At 46.2% G+C, this 23366-nt stretch overlaps 1 protein-coding gene across 4 annotated transcripts; it reads left to right on the forward strand.

Annotated features, from left to right (window-relative positions):
* Positions 1-475: 475 nt before the first annotated feature.
* On the forward strand, positions 476-21468 carry Upp1 (uridine phosphorylase 1). Of its 4 annotated transcripts, none has more exons than XM_090332546.1 (8): positions 476-800; positions 7073-7134; positions 10540-10663; positions 13376-13534; positions 15596-15710; positions 19299-19508; positions 19774-19920; positions 20971-21468. In XM_090332546.1, exons 2-8 carry the CDS (start codon positions 7088-7090, stop codon positions 21108-21110), a joined length of 942 nt encoding a protein of 313 aa, XP_090188672.1. In that variant the 5' UTR covers positions 476-800; positions 7073-7087; the 3' UTR covers positions 21111-21468. The 4 variants fall into 4 exon arrangements, with proteins under 4 accessions (XP_090188672.1, XP_090188673.1, XP_090188674.1 ...); XM_090332547.1 differs by having other exon boundaries at positions 476-720; XM_090332548.1 differs by lacking the exons at positions 476-800; positions 7073-7134 and adding an exon at positions 7691-8267.
* The last annotated feature ends 1898 nt before the right edge of the window (positions 21469-23366 follow it).

The raw sequence follows: 23366 nt of genomic DNA on the forward strand, positions 1-23366 counted from the left end.
ACGTCAGCCTCGCGTTCCTAATCCGTTCACACTGTCCTCCCTTTGTGCGGGTCCCCCCCTGAGAAGGCCACCTCCAGAGAGTCAGACAGGACAAGCCGGACAGACAAGACAGAGGGACAGCCTGGGGCCCGGTCAGTGGCGGGTGACCTTGGGAAGCAAAAGAACACGGTCCAGACCAGTTTTCCGTGGGTAGGACCTGCGGGCACGCTGTCCCCCGAAGTACCGGTGGTTCCGTGAGTAACGGGGTGGCAGAACAGCCCACCTGACCTGGGAGAGGAAGCCAGCGGCGCACAGCACTCCAGCAACCTTTCCGGGGGTGTCCGGGGACCGGAGGTGGGGCGGGCGCGTCCTGCGGGGCGGGCCGGGCGCGGTCAGCGGAGCCCGCAGGCCGCCGGGGTGGGGCCGGGCCCCAGTCTGCGCGGGGTGACTGTCCTCGGGCGGGGTTACCGGGCCGGGCGGGGCGCCGGGCTGGGATCGGAGATTCCGGTCTTGCGGTGACCGCGCGCGGCTCCGGGCGGAACCACCCGGCTCCACGCGCCGCCCCTCCGGACCCGGGCGCCGCCTCTCGGGACCCCGGCGCCGCCCCGCCAGGCCCGGGCCCCGCCCCTCCGGACCCCCGCGCCGCCCCTGCCTCGCCCCCGGAGCCAGTTCCCGCGGCGCGTCCTGGTGCGGACGTGCGGTGTAGCAGATCCCCCCGCGGGCGGCGGCCAGGTCTGAGCGGTGAGCGGTCGGGGCTCGGGCCCAGCCTTTAGTGCGGACATCCCGGCCTGTCGCTGGCCCGGACAAGGCGCCGGTTGGCTGTAAGTGAGCTGTGGTTCAAGTTCACCAGATGGAGCTGGAGTGGAGGATGTGCTGGGAGCGGGGCCGGGAGGGTGGTGCGGGGCCGGGGAGGTGGTGCGGGGCCGGGGAGGTGGTGCGGGGCCGGGGAGGTGGTGCGGGGCCGGGGAGGTGGTGCGGGACCGGGAGGGTGGAGCGGGGCCGGGCTGGGTGGTGCGTGGTCGGGGAGGTGGTGCGGGGCCGGGCTGGGTGGTGCGTGGTCGGGGAGGTGGTGCAGGGCTGGGCTGGGTACAGCTGCAGGGGAGCGGATGAGCTGGCTGGTGTTGCACTCCGTGGTGGGTGCACAGTTCAGGACCAGGTCGCCCAGAGTCCACAGGTGCTTCTCACCCACGTGGGGGGCGAGTTCAACACCCCCCTTCATGCTAGCAGGTCCCCCCTCACAAGGATTTTGCAACCCTTCTCTGCCTCTCTTTCTCCCCGTAATCTTAGTTACTCAGTAGACTGAGATCTGAGGACAGTGGTTTGAAGGCAGCTCAAGGCATCAAAGTCTGTAAGATTCACCTGCAGTAAACTCCCTCCTCCCCTCAAAAAAGCTGAAGTGGTTGAATTAAAAAGCCTTAGGGCCAGGAATGTGGCCTAGTGATAGAGTGCTTTCCTAACATGCATTAAGTCCTGGTTTCAATTCCTCCATACCATATACACAGAAAAAGTTGGAAGTGGGGCTGTGGCTCAAAGGGTAGAGTGGTAGCCTTGAGCTGAAAAGCTCAGTGACAGCGTCCAGCAGCAGAGTTCAAGCCCCATGACCCACAGAAAAGCAAGCAAGCAAGCTTGCTCAAGGACAGGGCTGTGAATTTGGACTAGAGGTAGCATGCTTGCCAAGCATTCACAAAAACCTGGGTTTGATTCCTTGGTACCACATACATAGAAAAAGCCGAAGTGGTGTTGTGGCTCAAATGGTAGGGTTCTAGCCTTGAGAAAACCCAAGGACTGTGCTCAGTCCCTGAGCTCAAGCCCAGGACTGGCAAAACAACAAAAAACAAAAAGCCAGGCAGCACGATGGCTCACTCCTGTAATCCTCACTACTCAGGAGGCTAAGATCTGAGGATGATGGTTCAAAGCCAGTCCAGGCACAAAAAGAGCTGAATCTCTTATCTCCAATTAACCTCTAGAAAACAGCAAGTGGGGCTTGGTTCAAGATTGGGCGGTAGTCTTGAGCTTTAGAGATCAGGGACAGCGCCCAGGCCCAATTCAAGCCCCATTACCCACAGAAAAAAAAAAAACAAAAAACCCAAGGACAGTGCCCAGGTTCTGAGTTCAAGCTTCAGGACTGGCAAAAAAAAAAAAAGTATAAAATGCAAGCCAAATAAAAAACAGAAAGTGAAACTTCCAAGTTTTTCTATGCCATAAAAGGAAACACTGATACCTGCTCTTCCTTCCTATCCTCCACCCTTCCTCTTTTTTTTTTTTTTTTGGTCAGTTGTGGGTCTTGAACTTGGGGCCTGGGTTCTGTCCCTGAGCTCTTCAGCTCAAGGCTAGCATTCTACCACTTGAGCCACAGCATCACTTTTGTGTTTTTCGTGTAATGTTAATTGGAGATTAGAGTCTCACAGACTTCTGTGCCTGGGCTGGCTTTGAATCCTGTTCCTCAGATCTCAGGTTCTTGAGTAGCTAGGTTTACAGGTGTGAGCCACCAGTGACAAACTCCCTTTCTTCCTCTTTCATAGATTTACTTCAGTCACAAGTCACAGCTCCACTTCTGGCCTTTTGGTGGTTAATTGGAGATAAGAGTTTTCTGTCTAGGTTGGATTTTAACTGAGTTTCTCATATCTCAGTCTCCTGATTAGCCAGGTTTATTGTTGCTAGCCATTGGGGTTCAGCTCTTTATTGGGATTTGAGTTTGCCCATAGAAAGATTAGCCTGCAGCTTATTGTTCAAAAGTTACTGCTCATTGTAATTGAGTGTCAGCATAGGCTAATTAGTTTGGTGATTGTCCTATGGTCATGCACATGGTTTCCAAAGATGTTCCTTCTTGTGCACAAGCATCCTGCCTTGAGGTTTGCATACGAACAATGCTTTAACTAGGGAATTGCTGAATTACTCATAGTTGTATGCAATTTCCTGACTTCCTGGTTTGGCCTGGGCTTGTGAGAACTTAACTGCTCAGAAAGCTCAGGGTGTGGTAGAAGAAACAGAGTAGCTCCAACAGGCAATAGTGTCAGGGTCTGGGAGCATGGCCTAGTAGTAGTGCTTGCCTAGCAGGCACAAAGCCCTGGGTTCATTCCTTGGTATCACATACAGAGAAAAAGCCACAAATGGTGCTGTGGCTCAAGTGGTAGAGTGCTAGCCTTGAGAAAGTCTAAGGAAAGTGCCCAGGCCCAGAGTTGCCTAGAGTCCCAGAAGTGGCAAAAAAAAACTGACATGAAATATTGGACAAAATGATCAATGTGTCTACATATACTACTGAGTAGGATCTGCTTCACAGGTCAGTGGGCAAGCGGTTAGAATGAGATGGGGATTTCAAGGCTTTTCTACCAGCTTTCACTATCCATCCCATAGCCATCACTTCCAGTCAAGAACCAGTATTTTAAGCTTAGTAGCCTTCAGAAGTTTTTGAAGAAAGCCAGGCAACTGTGATTATAACCCACATTATCAGGGATGTCTTCTTCATTAAGCCAGTGGGAAGCTAATAATATGTTGCTCAGCTGTGTGACTTTCAAAAGTGATAGCCTTGGAGAGATAAACCAAGAGAAGATGCTAAGGTTTCAGTCTGCCAGGTAATCTGACATCTGGGTGGATGCTAGGTAGGTACCAAGGGCTTGTTATGGAATAAGATCTTTCCATGGTGACAGTTCGTGGTTTTCCATTTGTAGAGTCACCTCAAACCTCATTAGTTTTAGTTTAGTTTTGTCATAAGGGGCTTCAAGCTTGGTGTTTTTGGCAAAGCAATTGGAAATGTTATTTATTTATCTATTGTGTCATTGATTTTATTTGTTTATTTTGCTCAACCTTGAGGCTTGAACTCAGCCTTTGTTTTTGTCTTTCTCAAAGCTAAACCCTCTACCCTTTTGAGCCATTGCCCACTTCTGGTTCTCTGGTTGTTAATTAGACATAAGAGTCTCACAGACTTTCCTATCCTGGCTGGGCTGGAACTGTGGATCCTCAGATCTCAGCCTCTTGAATAGCAAGGATTGCAGGCATGAGCCCCCAGTACCTGGTTGAAAGTATAATTTGAATCAGAAATTCAAGTAAGGCCCAAAGTATAGTTACATTTTCATCTCCTTGTACTAGACCTTAGCTCTGCCACCCCCACCATCTCTTTTCCAGTCTGGTTTCTAGGCAGGAATCATGAAGGGTCCATTCCTCCTTCACGACAACATGCTAAGATCCCACTGGTGTGTGTGTGGGTGTACATGCATGTGCACGCCTATGGCAATACTGAATTAAAGGACCAGGGAACTGTACCTAAGCTTTTTCTTCCCAAGGCCAGCTCTCTATCACTTGCACCCCAGCTCCACTTTAAGCTTTTTGCTGGTTAAAAATGGAGGTAAGAATCTTTTAGATTGGTATGCCTTTGAACTGAGACTCTTAGACCTCAGTTTCCTGAGTAGCTAATATTACAAGCACGAGATGCGAGTGCTCAGAAAAATCAAGACTTTAAAGGTGGGGGGGGCAGTGGATATTTGTTTTTCCTGAGCAGCATATTCTCAGCTTGCAAATGGACAGGTAGGCAGGGCTCTTGTTACTACCTCATTCTCGCTTGCACAAGAGGGTTCTTACACTACTGGCCCTATTCTACCTGGACTATAAACTCAGAGAGTACCAGGTAGCCTCCGGGGATAGGTGAGTTCACTGGGTGTGTTAATCAGTTCATGGTTGTCATCCCTTGAGGCTCCAGTTGGCCTAAGAGGTGACATCTTTCTTCTCTTTCCTCTGGTTTTTATATTTCTTAAAAGCCCTCACCGGTAAAGCCAGACCATCATCCCTACCTCCTCCAGTGCACGTAGTCACCCTTCGTCCTTTTTCAACCAAGATTTCAGAAGTCTTCAACTGTCCTTGCCTGTGAAGTTGTTAAATAAAGCCTGTCTGAGGCTGGGAATGTGGCTTAGTGGTAGAGTGCTTGCCTAGCATGCATGAAGCCCTGGGTTCCATACCTCAGTACCACATACACAGAAAAAGCCCAAAATGGTACTATGGCTCAAGTGGTAGAGGGTTAGCCTTGAACAAGAGAAGCTCAGGGACAGTGCCCAGGTCCTGAGTTCAAACCCCAGGACTGGCAAGATTAATAATAATAATAATAATAATAATAATAATAATAATAATAATAATAATAAAGTATGGCTAAGCACAGGGCTGAGATAAAGGGAGGAAGGTCAGAAGGAGAAGCCTTCAAGTCCTATGAATACCAGGGGAAGGAGGAAGTAGACTCAGGAAAGCACCAGCAGCCTTGAGGCCAGGACCAAGAAATTAGCTTCTCTGACCACCTGTCTGTCTTGGGGATCCCTTCGGACTATCACTCTCCAGAGTTCCCAAACCCTTCTTTTCTCAGTGAATAGAAATTGACAGAGATGGCTCAACACCAGCACAGGCAGTTTGGGGGGAACACCAGCCAAAGCTAGTGATGCCCTCTCTCACTCACAGATTAGGAGATGTGTAGTGATCGATGAGAATGCTGGTTGTATGTGGTGGAGATTGGTAGGAAAGTAACTGACAGAGGTAATGTGCAAAATGGCGGGGCCACAGATTAGAGGTAGGGAGGAAACTAGCAAGAGAGCAGGTGGTGTTTGCTCAAGGCCCTCACCTGTTAAAATGCTAGTAAATTTTGGTCTGGCGCTAGCTGCATGACAGGTTTCGAAGGTAGGGCAGGGAGTGGCGAGAAATCAGCTCAGAGATCAGCGATCACTAACAGAGACCAGTTTGTGTAGCCCAAGTCTCAGCCATAGGAGTGGCAGGACATAGAGACACCCAGTCCATCTGACCATGTGGACTGCATAGTTCCTAATGGTTCCTGGGAGCCAGAGTCTCTGTGCATCTGATCAGTGGGTAATGGAGAAAGCTTGAAGGTACAACCTTGGTCACTTTCTTTTCTTTTTTGCAAGTTATGGGCCTTGAACTCAGAGCCTGAGCATTGTCCTTGGGCTTTCTCAAGGCTAGGGCTCTACCACTGGAGCCATAGCACCATTTCTAGCCTTTTTCTATATTATGTGGTACTGAGGAATCGAACCCTTGTCTTCGTGCATTCTAGACAAGCACTCTACCACTAGGCCAAACTCCAGGTTGGGACACTTTCTTGAGGGTCAGCACAGGGCCTCTGCCCCCACCCACTGCCTCCAGTACCCTCCTTCCCTCAACAGTAGCAAAAGCTGCTTCTTTTGCTCTTCTGAGTGATCATAAATGGTCTTTCTCTGCGCTGTGCTTGGCTGTTGTTCCCTGATGTTACAGGATGAAGGGCTGTGCTTCTAGAAGTTATTCTCAGGCTGGGCATGTAGTCCAGAGAGAGAACAGCTGCCTAGCAGGGTGAGGCCTGGGCTCAATCCTCAGCACTGCCACAACAACAATTACAACAAACTCTGCTTTTGAAAGTTCCCCTGGCAGGGTTTTAATGGCTGACATGTTCAGAGAAGTGTTTTACAAGTGCCAGGAGTATCAAGAACCAGATGAAGATAGGCGAGTAGTGATTGCTAGGGAAATTTTCCTCTGGACCCAAACAACTATCATTTCTCTGGTTTTCAGAATTTACTGAAAATGGCCAACATAATATGATTCATAACTATTAAAAATCAAACTCACTCAAAAGGACTTTCTGACGTTAAGACAGCGGTGAGATACAAGGGGTGAACTGGATTATGGGACTATTGGCTGAGATCCAGGAACAAAGCTTTGGCCTACGATGAGTGATCTTGTCTTTTCTCTTCTCTTCTATCTTCCTTTTTTTCCTTTCTGTCTCTATTTCTTTCCCTCTTTCTCTTCTTCCTTCCCTTTTCCTCCTTCCGGTATTAGAGCTGGAACTCAAGGACTCAGTACAGTCTTCCTTAGCTTTTCCCCTCAAGGCTGGCGTGTATTATTTGAGCCACAGGTCCACTTCAGGATTTTTAGTGATTAATTGGAGATAAAAGTTTCGCGGACCTTCTTTCTCCGAGCTGGCTTTCAATCACAGCCCACACAGGTCTCAGCCTCCTGAGTAGCTAGAATTACAGGTGTGAGCCACTGGTGTCCAACTGTATCAATGTTTTAGGTATTAGCTTGGCTGCACACAATCCTGGTGGCTTAACTATTCTGTGCAATGCTTTTCTTTCAGGTTTTCCTGGGAGAGATGGCGGCTGCAAAAGTTGAAGAAAAGAAACTTGAAAATCATCACAAGTAGGATTGATCCTTGTTGGCTGGACATATGGAGGGTCTTTAAGATTGCAATGCTTTAAGCCATTTGCTTCACTGAGAACTTGACCTATGTTAACTCATTGAAGTCAAATGACAGAGGCTAAGGGATTAAGGAACTGGAGGGCGAAGACCTCTAGCTTAGATCTTGGCACCTCTGCCCTCTACTTTCAGGACTTGTGGTCTCAGAAGATGAGGCAGTTCAGTGCCTAAATATGTGTGTTCTGCTATGAGTAGCCACTTTACTGAAACAACCCTCTCCCTCCCCCCCCCCCGAGGTAGCTAGGATTACAGGTGTGAACTTCTTCACACTGGGCTTTGAGCATGCTATGCATGTGCTGTATGCTGGCCCGTACTCCTAGACTCCCTACCTAGACCTGAGTCTATTGACCTTTTTACTTTTCTTCCTTCTCTAGTTGTCCATCACTTCTGATGGGTGTGTGAGGTGGCGCCCTGCCTTGCTTCTGGGGCTTAAACAGGAGATTCTCAGTGAATATTTGTTAAATGAGAATAGAGATAAATTCCCTGAAATTGTGTATAGATGGGGAAAATTTTGTCTCTTGCCTCATCATCTTGAAATCCTTCCAAAAGTATTTGACAGCTGGGCACCCAAGGCTCACATCTGTAATTGTAGATAATCAAGAAGTTACTAGCCCAGGCAGAAAAGTCTATGAGACTCTTATCTCCATTAAGCAGCAAAAAGGCAGAAGTGGAGGTGTGGCTTAACTGGTAGAATGCCAGCCTTGAGCAGAAAAAGGCCGGTGAGAGGGCCTAAGCCCTGGGTTCAAGCTCCAGTACTGGAACACACACATAAAACAGTATGTGAGAGCCTAGTACAATTCCTTATGGTAAGGGTCAAAATTGCATAGTTAGAAACTGTGGTGATCTCATAGTTACACTGTTTCCTTCTGTGCTTGCAGTGAAGAAAGGTTTTCTGTTTTGAAAGATGTGGCTGAGTTGTCTTCATGGCATCCTGTTGCACCATTTCCGGGCACATCCATCAACTGTTTGGTTTTGGATTTTGTTCCTGAAATTCTGAGAGAAACTAGAGTACCACCTCCATATCAAAGCCAGTTGTCATGAAAAGAACTATTCTCTGCACAGGTTGTTTTATAATGGTCAACATTTCAGAATTCTCTAGAGATCAAAAAAGCTTTCTGGACTGGTCCTAACAACATATACTTTTGGACTTAGGCCCTTAAAAACAAATGTTCCATTCCCTTATCCCTTATTAAAATGAGTTTGGAGTGGTCACTGTGGGTATTTTAATCCATCAGCTCATGCTGCAGTATCTCTTCACACTTATCTGGGAGCAGTCGCCAACCCTGCATGCTTTGTATAAATCTTTAGTCTCTTTAGTTCTGTTTGTTTGCCAGAGTTGGGACCTGCACTTGGTGGCTTGTACCCTCACTTAGCTTTTTCACTCAAGGTTAGTGCTCTATTATTTGAACCATACCTCTGCTTTTGACTTTTTGCTGGTTAATTGTGGATAAGAGTTTCTCAGATTTATCTGCCCTGGCTGACTTGAAACTGTAATAGTCAGATCTCAAGAACTATAATTACTGGTGTGAGCCACTGGGTCCCACTGTCTCTCTAGTTTTTTATACTTTCTATTCTGTAGCTGCCTCGACAATGTTAACATGGTTGAATTAATCTGGACACCACTCTGGTGGGTGAGGGTCAGAAGGGAAACTTGAGAAATAGGAGAGAAAGCAACTCGATGTAGGCAGAAGGAGCAAGAAGGGCCCTTAGCGTTTGCTGTTAATGCTGACTGAAATAACCCAAGAATAGATGAAATAGTCTAGAAAACTGAGCAGAGCCAATTCAATGTTGTTTTGCATATTTGCAGATAAAATAAAATGTAGCCTTGACCTCTGATGCCAATACTAGGGCTTGCACTCAGGGCCTGGGTTCTGCCCCTTTAGCTTTTTCTCAAGGCTGGCATCCTATTATTTGAGCCACCTCTTCACTGGATGTTTACTGTTAATTGGTGATGAGAGTTTCATGGATTTTCCTGTTCAGGCTGGCTTTAATCTGTAATCCTAAATTCTCAGCTTCCTGAGTAGCTAGGATTCCAGCCCTGAGCAGAGCACCCACCTTTTGCATTGTTGTGGTTGTGATAAAATGTACGTAGGGGATAACAAGCATCCTCGGGAGAGAAGGAGCTGGATCTCTGAGGAAAGTCACTTTGTGTAATAGTCCAGGTACTCCTTGACTTAGGACTGGGTTACACTCCCACAAACGTAGTGCAGACTGAAAATATCATAAACTGCAGTTCTGTCTAAGTTAACAAACAGCAGATTATTCAGTGTCATAGAGTTCCCCTTGTGATGGTGTCCTTGACCAAGAGCTGTGGAGGCTGCATAGCCTTGCTAGGAAGGATTGCAGTCTGTATAATTGCCTTCAGAAAAGATCCAAGTTCAAATTCAAAGTATTGCTTTACTGAATGCCTAGCACTTTCACACCACTGTCTAGTGAAACCGAGTCTGGATTATTTATTTCCAATCACAGGCAGCAGAGACATTTGCTCTCTGCTTTTTCTTTTCTCATGAGTGGTCTTTAGTTCTACGTATAAAGTTAGATGGAGGAGTATAAAGAAAACTCTCATTCTTCTGCGTTCAGAGACTAAGTTTCAGAGACTCTGGTAATCAGAAGACAGGCATTGTTGATGAAGCCATGTCACCTCTGGTTCTCAGAGAGCTTGACAGGCTGGTAATGGAATTGCCTACACCTGAGGTACCTGGTTTTGTAACTAGAATTCATCAGCGCATGATTACATAGTCAATGTTTGTGTTGCTTTCCTGAGTGGATAGCTGACTGGAATGATTTGTGGCAGAAACTTAATGGCCGGTAAAGGTATAAGCCACATTAAAGTTTGTCAGCTCTTATTAAAGCAATGCATTGTAAGCCACAGCGATAAAAAGTAAATGAAGAGACATCTTCTCTCACCATTCTCAGTCGACTGAGAAGTGCTAGCAATAAGACAAGAAAAAGGAGTTAGAGCTATGTGAACTAGAAAGGTTATCCTTTGGGTGGTAGGGGTGATTTTTTTTCTATTCCTGTTTGCTAATGGTAGCACCAAAATATCATCAGGTTTATGTATTAAATGCACTTGATTTGGATAGCAACCAGCTATATACAGCAACTGTGTATGGATGATTCAACACTGTGATGTCTGTCGTGTGGTGGGATCTTCTGAACTTTTGCTGGTTTCCTTTGAACAGGGACTGTCAGAGCAAAGAGGAGTTAAAAGAGGGAGGAGATGGGCTAGTCGAGACCTTGACAGCTTAGGAGTGTCTTATCGCTGGGTTCTGATTGTGCCTTACAAGGAACAATAATAATCAGCCAATATCACCACAATCTCTAAACTCAATTTCTTGTTTCTAACAGTGACAGTGACTGCCTCATTCAGCTTTCCAATCCAAACCTAGCAACCATGAAGGAAGATGTTCTGTACCATTTCAGCCTCAGCACCAGCACACACGACTTCCCAGCTATGTTTGGCGATGTAAAGGTAAAAATCCAGGCTTTAATTCTAGGAATTTGCTGTACAGTAACCTCCTATGTGATGCAGACAGGCCTGCTTAGGGTAGTAGAGAGGGGGCAGGCACCTGTCATTGTGTGTTTATTAGATTTTTACAAATTTCCAAGTATATGAACTAACAGGTAAAGGAAACTAAGTAGTGTTGCATTGACTTGCTTGATCTTTTATATCTTTGGTATACAATGGTAGCTGTACAGACAGGAAATTTCCTGAATCAAGCCAAAAGACTTACACTGCAGGGCCAGAAGCATTGCTTGAGCCAGGAGTGTAGAGCCAACCTAGGGAACATTAGGATACTGTCATCTCAAATATAAATGAATGAATGAAAGTAACATGCCTGGTACTGATGCCTCATGCCTATAATCCTGGCTACTCAGGAGGCTGAGATCTAAGGATTGAGGTTCAAAGGCAGTCCGGGAAGGAAACTCTGTGAGATTCTTATCGCCAATTAACCACTAGAAAACCGAAGTGGGGCTGTGACTTCAAGGGGTAGGTTGGTAGCCTTGAGCTGAGGAGCTCAGGGACAGCGCCTAAGTCCAGAGTTCAAGCCCCACACAATCAACAACAACAAAAATTCCCGGAAAAGCAGGGATAGTTATTTAGACAATTTGTATTACAATGATAATTTAAGATATATATTCATATTTTGTTATTTTAATGATCTCTCAGGACTTACATCGCAAAGTATAGCATTGAGTCTATACTTTTCTACAAAATCTTAAGTTCCTTATGGTTGATTTAGTTTAATAGGCTTAAAAATATTCTTAAATTTATTTATTTGTTGGGGGGAGTTCTGTGGCTTGAAACTCAGGGCTTTGTGCTCTTGCTTGTATTTTCCACTCAAGACTGAGGCTTTACCATTTGAGCCACAGTTTCACATATAGCCTTTTTTCTGGATAATTGGAGATGATAAATCTCACAGACTTTTCTGCCTGCGTTGGCTTCAAACTTCTATCATCAGATGTCAGCCTTATAAGTAGGAAAGAGTACAGGTATGAACTACCAGAACCCAGCTAAGTTTGTTTTTACTTGACACATGAAGACAGTATGTATTTATGGGGTACAGTGTAGTACTACAGTATAATTCTACAATGTATAATGATTGGATCAAGGTAGTATATCTGTAACTTTTTTTTAAATTGTTTTTTGGTTTGGGAACATTCATAATCTTGTCTTCTAGCTACTGGGAAATGTGCATTGAATTGTGGTTAGCCATGAATACTTTCCTGCTCACGTAGAACTTTGCAAATCTCTAGTCCCCATGGGGAAAGTTGACTTAATGCATGGAATTGCAAATCAGAAGAATGCCAAGCCATCCAACTTATAGTTGCATCCAGAGGTGCTGACCCAGGGCTAGGTCACTTGTAACGTTGAGTACTGTTCCAGGTACCGTGTTGGTGTCCAACTCCAGGAAACTTTCCAGGTGCTCTAATTAGTGTTTTGTTTTCTGTTCACTATTGGGGCTTGAACTCAGGGGCTTGTGCTCTGTTTTGCTGAAGGCCGATGTTGTATTATTTGAGTCACAGCTCTACTTCTAGATCTTCGTTGTTTAAAGAGTCTCTTGGATTTTTCTGCCTAAGGCTGGCTTCAAACCGCAGTCGTCAGGTCTCATCCTCTTTGAGGGTCTAGGATTACAGGCATGAGCCACTGGCACATGGCTTCTGGGTCTTCATTCATTAACATCATCTATAATGATTACATTCCAGCCTGTGGAGATCTCATGTTTAAAGAATAATCCCTTTCTTTCATCTTCAGATTCTCTAAAACTACTGCTCTCTCTTTTTATTACACACATATGTGTATATGTGTGTTTGTGTATGTATATATATATATTTTTAAAGCATATCCCATCTTTCTTATTTATTTATTTATTTATTTATTTATTTATTTATTTATTTATTTATTTATTTTGCCAGTCCTGGGCTTGAGCTCAGGGCATGAACCCTGTCCTTGGACTTTCTCAAGGCTAGAGCTCTACCACTCGAGCCTCAGCACCACTTCCAGCTTTTTTCTATGTATGTGGTACCGAGGAATTGAACCCAGGTCTTCGTGCATGCTAGGCAAGCACTCTACCACTAGGCCAAACTCCCGGCCCCTATATATATATATTTTTTTTCAAATGTTTTCTTGCTCGATACATCACAAGTTGAAGCTTTTACTTCTCTGATGGAGCCACCCACAGTAACCTAAACCTCCCCAACTCTTTCCGTGAATTGGCCTTTTGGCACTCAGGTGACCAGTGGCTCATTTTGCAGATGTGGTATGGGACCCTAGTCACAGGAGGAGTTGGAGGTGAGTGAAGACTTCCCATTCTCAGCCCAATCCCAGGCTTTCTGCAGTCTTTGGCATGGTGCAGGAGGCCAAGCACACATGGTGCCTGGAATTGCCTTCACAAAGGCAGCAGAGGCCTGGATCTCTGCATGTGGAGAGCTAGTTGTATTGTTTTGTGTTAGCCCATAATGAGCAATGAGTCCCAGACCAGAGCTTCTGAATCTCACCAGGAAATTCAGTAAAGCCATTTATCCCTCCTTTCTCCTCAATATGGTAGGTGAGGCAGAACCATGGAATTTGCATTTTGATCAGGTTCTTGAATAAGCCAGATATTCCTGGTGAGGAGTCTTGGTCTTGAAGACCTCTGCTGACAGCAGTGTGCTGAGGGGGGTCCTTGTTCTCTGGTTGCAGTTTGTGTGTGTTGGTGGAAGCCCCTCCAGGATGAGTGCCTTCATCAGGTATGTGGCCACAGAGCTGGGCCTTGACCATCCAGGAGAAGACTTTCCCAACATTTGTGCAGGGACTGACCGCTACGCCATGTACAAAGTTGGACCAGTGCTGTCTGTGAGCGTGAGTACTGGCTGTGTCCTTGGGCTGGGTCTCTAGGCTCTGGGGTCCCAGCCCCCACCCTCTGTACCCACAGACATCTGGCACCCTAACACCTGCTGACTGTTAGTAGTGGGAGCCAGGTGAGCTGGGAGCAGCTGGGGTGGGGGTGAGGGGGATAGATGAGACCAGGATTGTGACTTTAAGATTCTGTCTCCTGGAGCACCTAAGCATACAGATACAAATACTATGCAAATACTGCACAGCTGTGCACATAGTGCTTGTGTGATAGGGGCTGGGGCAGGCAGCCTGGGAGCCCAGCAAAACAAAGGAGAAACTGCCTTGCATGGACCAGGGTGTAAGGGGAGCTAAGGTACCAGGTCTCCAGTCTTCTCTTCCATCACATAGTGAGTGAGTGAGTGACTTACTTCATAACAACTGTGTGTGTGTGTGTGTGTGTGTGTGTGTGTGTGTGTGTGTGTGTGTGTGTGTGTGTTTATGTGTATGTGTTGGGGTGGGGAGACAGTACTAGGTCTTAAACTTGGAGCCTGTGTCCCTTAGCTTTTCTGTTCAAGGCTAACACTCTACAGCTTGATCCATAGTTTCACTCTTTTATAGAGCTTCCTGCTCTGACTAACTTTGAACTGTGATCTCAGCCTCCTGAGTAGTTCATGTTACAGGTATAAACCACTACTGCCCAGCTGAGACAAATTTTTTTTGCCAGCCCTGGGGCTTGAACTCTGGAATTGGGCACTGTTCCGGAGCTTTTTTGACCTCAGGGCCTGAGCACTTGGGCTTTCTCAAGGCTAGAGCTCTATGACTTGAGCCACAGCACCGTTTCTGGCTTTTTTTTTTTTTTTTTGCCAGTCTTGGGCTTGGGCTCAGGGCCTGAGCACTGTTCTTGGACTTTCTCAAGGCTAGCATTCTACCACTTGAGCCTCAGCACCACTTCTGGCTTTTTTCTATGTATGTGGTACCGAGGAATCAAACACGGGTCTTCGTGCATGCTAGGCAAGCACTCTACCACTAGGCCAAACTCCCGGCCCCTGGCTTTTTTTTTTTTTTTAATGTATATATGGTACTGAGGAATTGAACCCCAGTCTTTGTGCATGCTAGGCAAGTACTCTACCACCAGGCTAAACTCCCAGCCCCCTGGCTGGAATTCTTAAAAGGGGACCTTTTCCCTTAGGGCTCTGCTACACAGCCTCTGGGAGTAGCTAGGTCATTCTACAGGAAGGAGATGGTCATCTTTGAAAGATGGGAGAGAGGATGTACAGAGACCTCAAGGTGCGAAAATGGCAGATGTGAATTCAGTACCAGTTCTTTTTACTATATGATACATAACCTAGGCACAGAAAGAGCTGACCAAAAAAATAGAGTAATTAAAGCAATATACTGTAGCAAAAATCATGTGAAGCCGGGCACAGTGTCTCAAGTCTGTATGTAGTCCTTGCTTCTTGGAGATGGGGAGCGATGTGTCACAGTTCAAGTTCAGACCAGCCTTGCTGACCTCTCCCCGGCCTCCTGCTCCACATCCCCAGTTTTGAAGACTACATATCTACCAGTAGTAGCCAAGTGTGGTGGTGCGCAGTTGGTCATACCTGTAAGGCCAGGAAGCCCAATAGGAGGATCACAGTGCAGGCTGGGTCAGGCATATGGCAAGACCTATAACCAATGGCTAGTGAAATGACTTAACAAGTATAGTTTCTGCTTAGCTATGCAAGACCCTGGTTCAATCCATAGTACTGCCCCCTCAAAAAGGTATGTGAATATGGCCTTAATTTGATCTCTTGCTTATCTGCTATATATTTGGTGATATGGAACTGGTCCTTCTTGTTGACTATGAACACAGAGCTTATCTTCTGTTGAAGGATGACATCTGTGTGTGTGTGTGTGTGTGTGTGTGTGTGTGTGTGTGTGTGTGTGATAGTATCTCACTAAGTAGCCCAGGCTCCTGCCTCTGCCTCCAGGGTGCTGAGATTACTGGTGTTTTGCATCTTGTCTGGCCAAGGAGTGACATGTGTGTGTGTGTATGCACTAAGGTACTGCCCTGGATTCAGCTTTGGCATTTTTCTCTGGTTTTAGCATGGCATGGGCATTCCCTCCATCTCCATCATGCTGCATGAGCTCATCAAGCTGCTCTACCATGCCAGGTGTTCCAATGTCACCATCATACGAATCGGCACTTCTGGGGGGATAGGTAAGGACGATAGAGGGGGCCTTAGCTCTGGGGAGGTCACAGAGCTCCCTGTAGTGGCATCATTGATCTACCCAGCATCGAGTCCCACCTTGGCTTTGTTGAAGAGTGTTAATGGAGCATGGATAGGAATCTTCTGTCATGTTTGTCTAGCCTGTCCTCCTGGCTGGTGTGCAGAGATTGGTACCAGAAAGGACACACACCTTGCACACACAGAAGTGTGTCTTGTGGAGCTCACACTTGGTGCCTTATTTGCCTGGTTCCTTTTTTTCATGTTCTACAGTGTCTCTTGAGTACCACTGCTGCATTTATTCACCCTTGCTCCCTCATCTGGTTCCCCTTTTATTTTCTCCAGTCCTCCACACATTTCCCTTGCTTTTCCCTTTTCCTGTGAGATTTGGAACCCAATGAAAAAGCCACAGAGAAACCCAAGAAAGAAAGACAGAAGGTTACAAACTAAGGGAAAGATCCTCCAATGAGCCCCCAAAACTTGCCAAGTAGACATGGGGAGTGTATATCTATAATTCTTGCTACTCAGGATTCTGAGATCTGAAGACTTCATGTGAAGCCAATGCAACAGGAAAGTCCATGTGACTCGTACCTCCAATTAAACAGCACAAGACTGGAAGTAGAGCTGTGGCCAAAGTAGTAGAGAGCTAGCCTTGAGTGAAAAATTTCAGGGACAGCATCCAGGCCTTGAGTTCAGGCCTTATACTCCTCTCTCCCTCTCTCTCTCTCTCTCTCTCTCTCTCTCTCTCTCTCTCTCTCTCTCTCTCTCTCTCTCTCTCTCTCTCTCTCTTCTCACACACACACACACACACAGAGTTCACACTATTTAGTGTTTTTGTTTTCCTTTTAAAAACAAAAGAAGGTAGCCAGGCACTGTAGGCTTATGCATGTAATCCTAGATACTTAAGAGGCTCAGATCTGAAGCTTGTAGTTTGAAGCCAGCCCAGATAACAAAGTCCATGAGACACTTATGTCCAATAAACTACTCAGAGAAATCTGCAAGTGGCACTGTGGCTCAAGTGGTAGAGTACTTTCCTTGAGCATAAAGAGACCCAGGGACAGCATCCAGGCTCTGAGTTCAAGCCTCAGGAATGGTAAAACAATAACAGCAACAAAGAAGATGAAGGATTTAATGAAAAAGAAAATTGCTGAAGATGCTGTATTGTGTCTCTGATCACAGATCAGACACTGGGTAAGATATAAAGAGAAGCTTTCGAGTTGATCTCATGGTTATGGCCCAGTCTTGAGAGGTGGCATTTGATAATGCCGTCCTGCTGGCAGAGGCACAACATGGCACAGGACCCTCCAATAGTGAGAGACTTGGTGTTAGAGCGATAGAAACTGACTTACTTCAGTCTTGTCCCACCATACCTTATATGAGGTACGGGTGGTGTAGATTGTTATGCTTTGTTCTTTAGGCAAATGTATTTTTTATTTTATATTTATTTTTGATTTCATTGTATAGAGGGATTAAAGTTATATTCTCCAGGTGCTTTACTTGTCACACATTGATACCCCTTCTCATGTTTTTGTCCCCATTTCCTTCCCCCACCTCCTCACCTCATTTTTCCCTTGCTATTTCAGATAAACAAGTAAACATCTATATAATGCACCAGGTACCAAAGTGGGATAATGGAACAATAAGAGATTAACCAAAGGGCAACACAAGAGAGAAAACCATAATATATAAATAATAACAGTCACTTATATTTAAGCTCTTGAGAAAAACATATTTTTTAAAAAGAATGTCTGTATATGTTTAACAATCTTAATTCCACCTGTGACCCAATGAATTCTCACATGTGAAACTTGGGCAGAAATGTCTGTAGGACTCTTGATTTTCAATTAACCAGCAAAAAAGAGGAAGTGGGTGTGGATCGAGTGACAGAGACCAGTTTTGACTGAAGGGGTCCAGTGGGAGCAAAAAGCAAAAATGGGGCCAGGTGCTGGTGGCTCTTTCCTGTGATCCTATAATCCTAGCTACTCAGGGGCTGAGATCTGAGGATCAAGGTTCAAAGGCAGCTGGGGCACGAAAGACCATGAGAGGCTCTTATTTCTAATTAACCACCAGAAAACCAGAAGTGGTGCTGTGGATGAAGTGGTAGAGTGCTAGCCTTGACAGAAGAGCTCAAGGACACCATCCAGGTGCAGAATTCAAGCCTCAGGATCCACAAAAAAAAAAACAAAAAACAAAAGACAATCAAACCAGGCACAATGGCTGTAATCCTATCTCCTCAGGAAGCTGAGATCTGAGGATCATGGTTCAAAGCCATCCGGGGCACTAAGGCTGTGAGACTTGATGGAAAGTAGAAGGTCTTGGCACTCATCTATGTTTTTACTGTTTCATATCATATGTGGACTTGTTTTAATGATTCAGGGGAAATAACTGGCATATCCCTGGATCTTGAGAAAGGTTTCTGGAATTATATCTCCTCTCACCATGATATTAAAATCAAAATTGAGTGCTGGGTGCTGGTGGCTCATACCCATAATTCTAGTGACTCAGAAGGCTGAGATCCTGAGGATTACATTTAATGCCAGCTTGGACACAAATGTGTGTAAGACTCTTTATTTTCAATTAACCAGCCAAAAGGGGGATGTGTGGGTGTGGATCAAGTGGTAGAGTACGAGTTTTGAGTGAAAGAGTCAAGTGAGAGCTTGAGTTCAAGTGCGACTTTGAGCACAAAAGATGAAAACAATAATTCGAGGAAGAGCTCTATTCGAATTGCTATGAAAACCGAAGTCCGCATGGCTTATAAATAATAGACATTTATTTCTCACTTCTGGAGGCTGGGCCCTAGGAGAATCAGCATCTGATGAAGATCCAGTGCCTTCTCTATGGGCTTTTCCCTGCTATGACCATACAATTGGAGGGGCAATTCAGGGCTGGGTTCTCTGGTCTTCGTTTTGTTTTGTGTCAGTACTAGGGTTAATAAAGAACTAAAGAAAGAACTAAGCAGGGATGATTCCCTACATGGTGGAGTGCCAGGAAATGAAGAAAATATTAAAAGGTGAAAGATTTACAAAATCTAAAGAGAAACCAGAGTAAATTCAATTTTATTACTGTTGCTGGTCATGGGATTTTAACTCTTGGCCTGGGCCCTGAGCTCTTCAGCTCAAGGTTATCGCCCTTGAGCAACAGTGCCACTCCCTAATGAAGAAAATAGTAAGGATTAGAAGACATACTTCTGAGAAGGGGGTTCAAAGATTCCTGGGTATTTCCAACACTTCTTCGAGGTTTGGTACGTTTTCTTCAGGGTTTGCACGTAAATTGATCATTTAAAAGAGCATTCATTCATTCATTCATTCAATTACTTTTGTTCTGGTACTGGAGCTTGAACTCGGGCCTTGAACTCTCACTTGGCTTTTTATTTTCTTCAGGATGGCAATCTACTACTTGAGCCCCACCTCCACTTGTAGTTTGTTATCTGCTCCAGCTGGCTTTGCATGATGATCGTCCTGTCTCATTCTCCTAAGTTGTTAGGATTGCGAGTTGTGATGCATCCTGGTCTTTTCTCCCTGATCTGTGCTGTGCCCTGCCTGAGTCTCCAGCACAGCTGTGAACATCTGCTTCTTCACCAGGTCTGGAGCCTGGCGCCGTGGTCATTACCAGGCAGGCAGTGGATGCCTGCTTCCAGCCAGAGTTTGAGCAGCTTGTCCTGGGGAAACGGGTCATTCGAAGTACCAACCTGGATGAGCAGCTGGTGCAGGAGCTAATGAAGTGTGCTGCAGACCTGAGCGAGTTCAATACTGTGGTGGGAAACACCATGTGCACTTTGGACTTCTATGAAGGTGCGTGGTGTGTGTGGGGGTGTGTGAAATCTAGACTCAAGAGCCCCTCCTTGCCCTGATTCTGCTTCTAAGGATGTCCAGGGTGGGCTTTCAGCACCTTGGCTGTCACCCCATCTCAGCCTTTTCCTGGTGGTGATAGCAGTGGCTAGGAGCCATGCTAGGAGCAGGCTGCTGGGGAGCCGCCCCTGCATCCATGCTGGGTGTGGGCAGAGCGCCACCATGTGGTCACAGCTGACAATACAGAGTCCCCATGTCTGTGCTGCAGGACAAGGCCGCCTGGATGGTGCCCTCTGCTCCTACACGGAAAAGGACAAGCAGGCCTACCTTCAAGCTGCCCACGCAGCTGGCATCCGAAACATCGAGATGGAATCTTCAGTGTTTGCAGCCATGTGCAGTATGTGTGGCCTACGAGGTAAGCAGGCACAGGATGGCCTCTGGGCATCCTTCTTCCTCCATCTCTGCTCTCCTGGCCAATCCTGATGTCCAGGCCACCACTTCCTACCCCACCACAACCTATGCTTTTGGCTTTTATCACTGGGCTCACAGGTCAGTGTCACACCCAGCTGATACCCTTGCACCCTTGGGGAAAACGCTGTGTGATCTAGACAGCATCGTTGGTTTCCCCGTAGTCTCCACATAGCGCAGTGAATGTCCGATGGAAAGGGGATCATACAGCTTCGATACTGGCTTGCTGGCCAGTAAGGTGCCCTGAGCCTGCCAATGGCTTGGCCTTCAGTGCTCTCTGGCCTTTGAATGTGGAGTTCTTCTAGAACAGCTTCCCTCCCAGAATTCCCTTGGTCAAATCACCTTAGCCTTCTAGGCTGTACAGAACAGGTGAGAGCCTGCCTTGGAATTGGCTCAGGCATGAACTTATTTCCTTGTGATAGGCTAAGGTATGAACTCAGTGTTTCATGCCTTATCTTGCCATGTAGGGGCACTGCCAAGTGAGCCATGCTCCCGTCCTTTTTCTTGCTGTGTGTATATTTCAGATAGAGTCTGGAGTTTGGCCAGGCCACTTTGCATTGCCATCTCTACCTATCTTGTAACTGGGAGTGTAGCCGAGAAACCCCACAACTTGTTGGTTGAGATGGGATCTTATAACTTTACCCTGTTGGCTCTGAACCATTTTTCTCCTCATCTCCATCTCCCAAGTAGCTAGGATGACAGGTGTAAGCCACTGCCCCAGGCCTAGTGGGACTTTTCTGTTAGAAGTGAGGAAAGAGGTGGGTGAGACCTAGGACAAGGTGCTGTTTGTAAGGGCAGAGCTTCTAGAGATCCTGAGCAAACCATGCTGCTTTCCCTGCTTGCTTCATCCCCCATCCTCTCCTGAGTCAGAGTGGACAGAGCAGACTTGCCCAGGGCATGCACAGGCTGAGGCTCCCTGCTCCCTGCTTGGTCTGATTCTTGTGAATGAAGCTAGAGATCTGGCACTTGGGGTTGACATGGTCTTTGTGTTTGGCAGCTGCAGTGGTGTGTGTCACCCTCCTGGACCGCCTGCAGGGGGACCAGATCAGCAGCCCTCACGAGGTGCTTGCTGAGTACCAGCAGAGGCCACAGCGACTGGTGAGCTACTTCATCAAGAAGAGTCTGGGAAAAGCCTGAGGCTCAGAGACAAGCTGTCCCCAGGTCTGTCCATCCAAACGGATGTGCAAAGTCTCCTTTTGTGTGATTTGGAGTGTGGGCTGGTGGCCCATGCTTTAGGAGGCTGAGATCACATTCTACCCTCAGAGCAGACATCCAAGACCCTACGCAACTTGTTTTTTCATGGAGGCAAGGTCTCACTACAGTTTTTTCCCAGGCTCCCTCAAAGTGTGATCCTTCAGGTCTCCAAATCCCTCATTCTCTGGTTCCAAATTACTGTCTCCGTACATGGGATTACCTGACTGTTCAATTTCTATTTCATATCCTACTTTGATTAATGATTATGGTATGTAACATAAAGAAAATGATTTACATGTCAGATGGATGGCTTTATGTACTCATTTATTCCCCACTGATGACTTGCTCCATAGATTACATGAGATATTAGACACGAATGAACAGGATTTCCTTTCCCTTCTTCCCTGTAGAGCAGTTGCATTCAATTCATGATCTCCCAGTGAAATAGGAGACAGAGACCCAAATGTTATGGAAGGCAATCGTCTTAAATTCTTGCGCCCCAGACACAAGACCTCTCAGTTCTCATGTCTGGCGTGAAGAAAGAAGTTCATGTGTGGGGTCCTATTGAAAGATGGGTGGACATCTGACAAGGGCTGGAAGGTCACTTTGTGAAGGGGAAGATGTATGAGCAGCAAACACGGGACAGTGACAGCCAGAGTGCAGAGAGGGCCACCCCAGTACCAAGAGTGAGGGCATGGTCGTCTAAGACACATCCTCTGTGGGCTGGCTGAATATACTCTCCCAGACAATGCAAGAATAAAATGCACCTGCTAGCTTATGTCTGGTTCCTCTTTCACATGTGTCACTCTAACAACTCAGGAGGCTGACTTAGTTGTGAGGATCTTGGTTTCCAGCCAGCCTGGGCAGGTGAGACATTTCCAATTAGCCACCAAGAAAACCCGGAACTTTGAGCTGTGTTTCAAAAAAAGGAACAGTGCCTAGGCTCTGAGTTCAAGGCTAAGACCAGCACATAAAACACACACACACACATACACACACACACACACACACACACACACACACACACACACACACACATACCTCAAACAAAGACTAGATCCTTGATTTTTCCAATTTGTACAGGCCTCTACAATGATTCACTCATACTGCTAATGGGGAACAAGGATACAACGTGGAGGTAAGGCAACTTGTCTGGGCTTTAGTACACTATGTGCAGATGGCAGAGCCACAGTGTGAATGGGAAGGAAGGGCTGTGCAGGAAGTTCCCTCAGCCTTTGCAACACTTCCCTCCTTGGCCTGACAAATGAATGGGTCATCAGCTAAAGCACTTCAGCTCCTGGAAAGGTGTGTGAGCTGGCAGGGACACACAAGATGAAGATACCAATGGCCACCTCACCAGAGTATAGGGAAGACCTCAAGAAAGGTGTGAAAGGTTGGTAGGGACTGTAGCCCACAGTAGCATCTCCTAGATGAAGACAGCAGCATTTGCATCCTGGCCTGCTTGCCGTGTCCTTATTCAGAAGGCTCTGCTACATTTTCCCCTTTATTTGTATCTCCAGGATCTTTAGCTTCTACTGATAGAACTATTAAGGGAATGCATCTCTTTATCCCCTACAGCACACAAATCAAAACAAAAGCCAGTAGCTTTATTTCCTATATGAATATTTTCAAAAAGTCTTAAGCCAAATCAGTGCCTATCCTGAGTAAATGAATATGTGGAGTTGAGGAACTCTTTTATAAATTCTACACCTGGGCTCTAATTAGAAATAAAGTTTGTCCTGAATGTGGTAACCTAAGAATGTTCTTTGGCAGCTAAGGGTCCAGATGGCACTCTTTTAATATAAATATACTTACAGTGGTGAATATAGTATCGTACTGTCAGGACAAAGGAAGATTATGTTCAGAATCAAAGATTGGCAAGGCTTTGTCTTTCTTGTGATTTGATTTCTGTTCCCTTTAAATACAAAGTCATTTTTATTTAACTTCCGAGGAAAATTTGCATCCATAGACAAAATACATTGTCTTCAGTGAGGATCTAGAAAGGATCTAGAATGAAAGAGGCTGGATGTGTTCTGTGACCAGGTAGTAGGAGGTGCTAATCTTGTAAGGTTAATCCAGTAGGCAAGATGCAGAGAAGCTACTTTCTCTTTGTCCTATTTTTTGTCAGTCCTGGGGCTTGAACTCAGGGCCTAAGCCCTGTTCCTGAGCAGCATGTGCTCAAGGGTAGCACTTCCAGCC

Source organism: Megascapheus bottae, chromosome 5 (assembly GCF_031878675.1).
Source record: "Megascapheus bottae isolate mThoBot1 chromosome 5, mThoBot2.hap1, whole genome shotgun sequence".
NCBI classification, from domain to species: domain Eukaryota; kingdom Metazoa; phylum Chordata; class Mammalia; order Rodentia; family Geomyidae; genus Megascapheus; species Megascapheus bottae.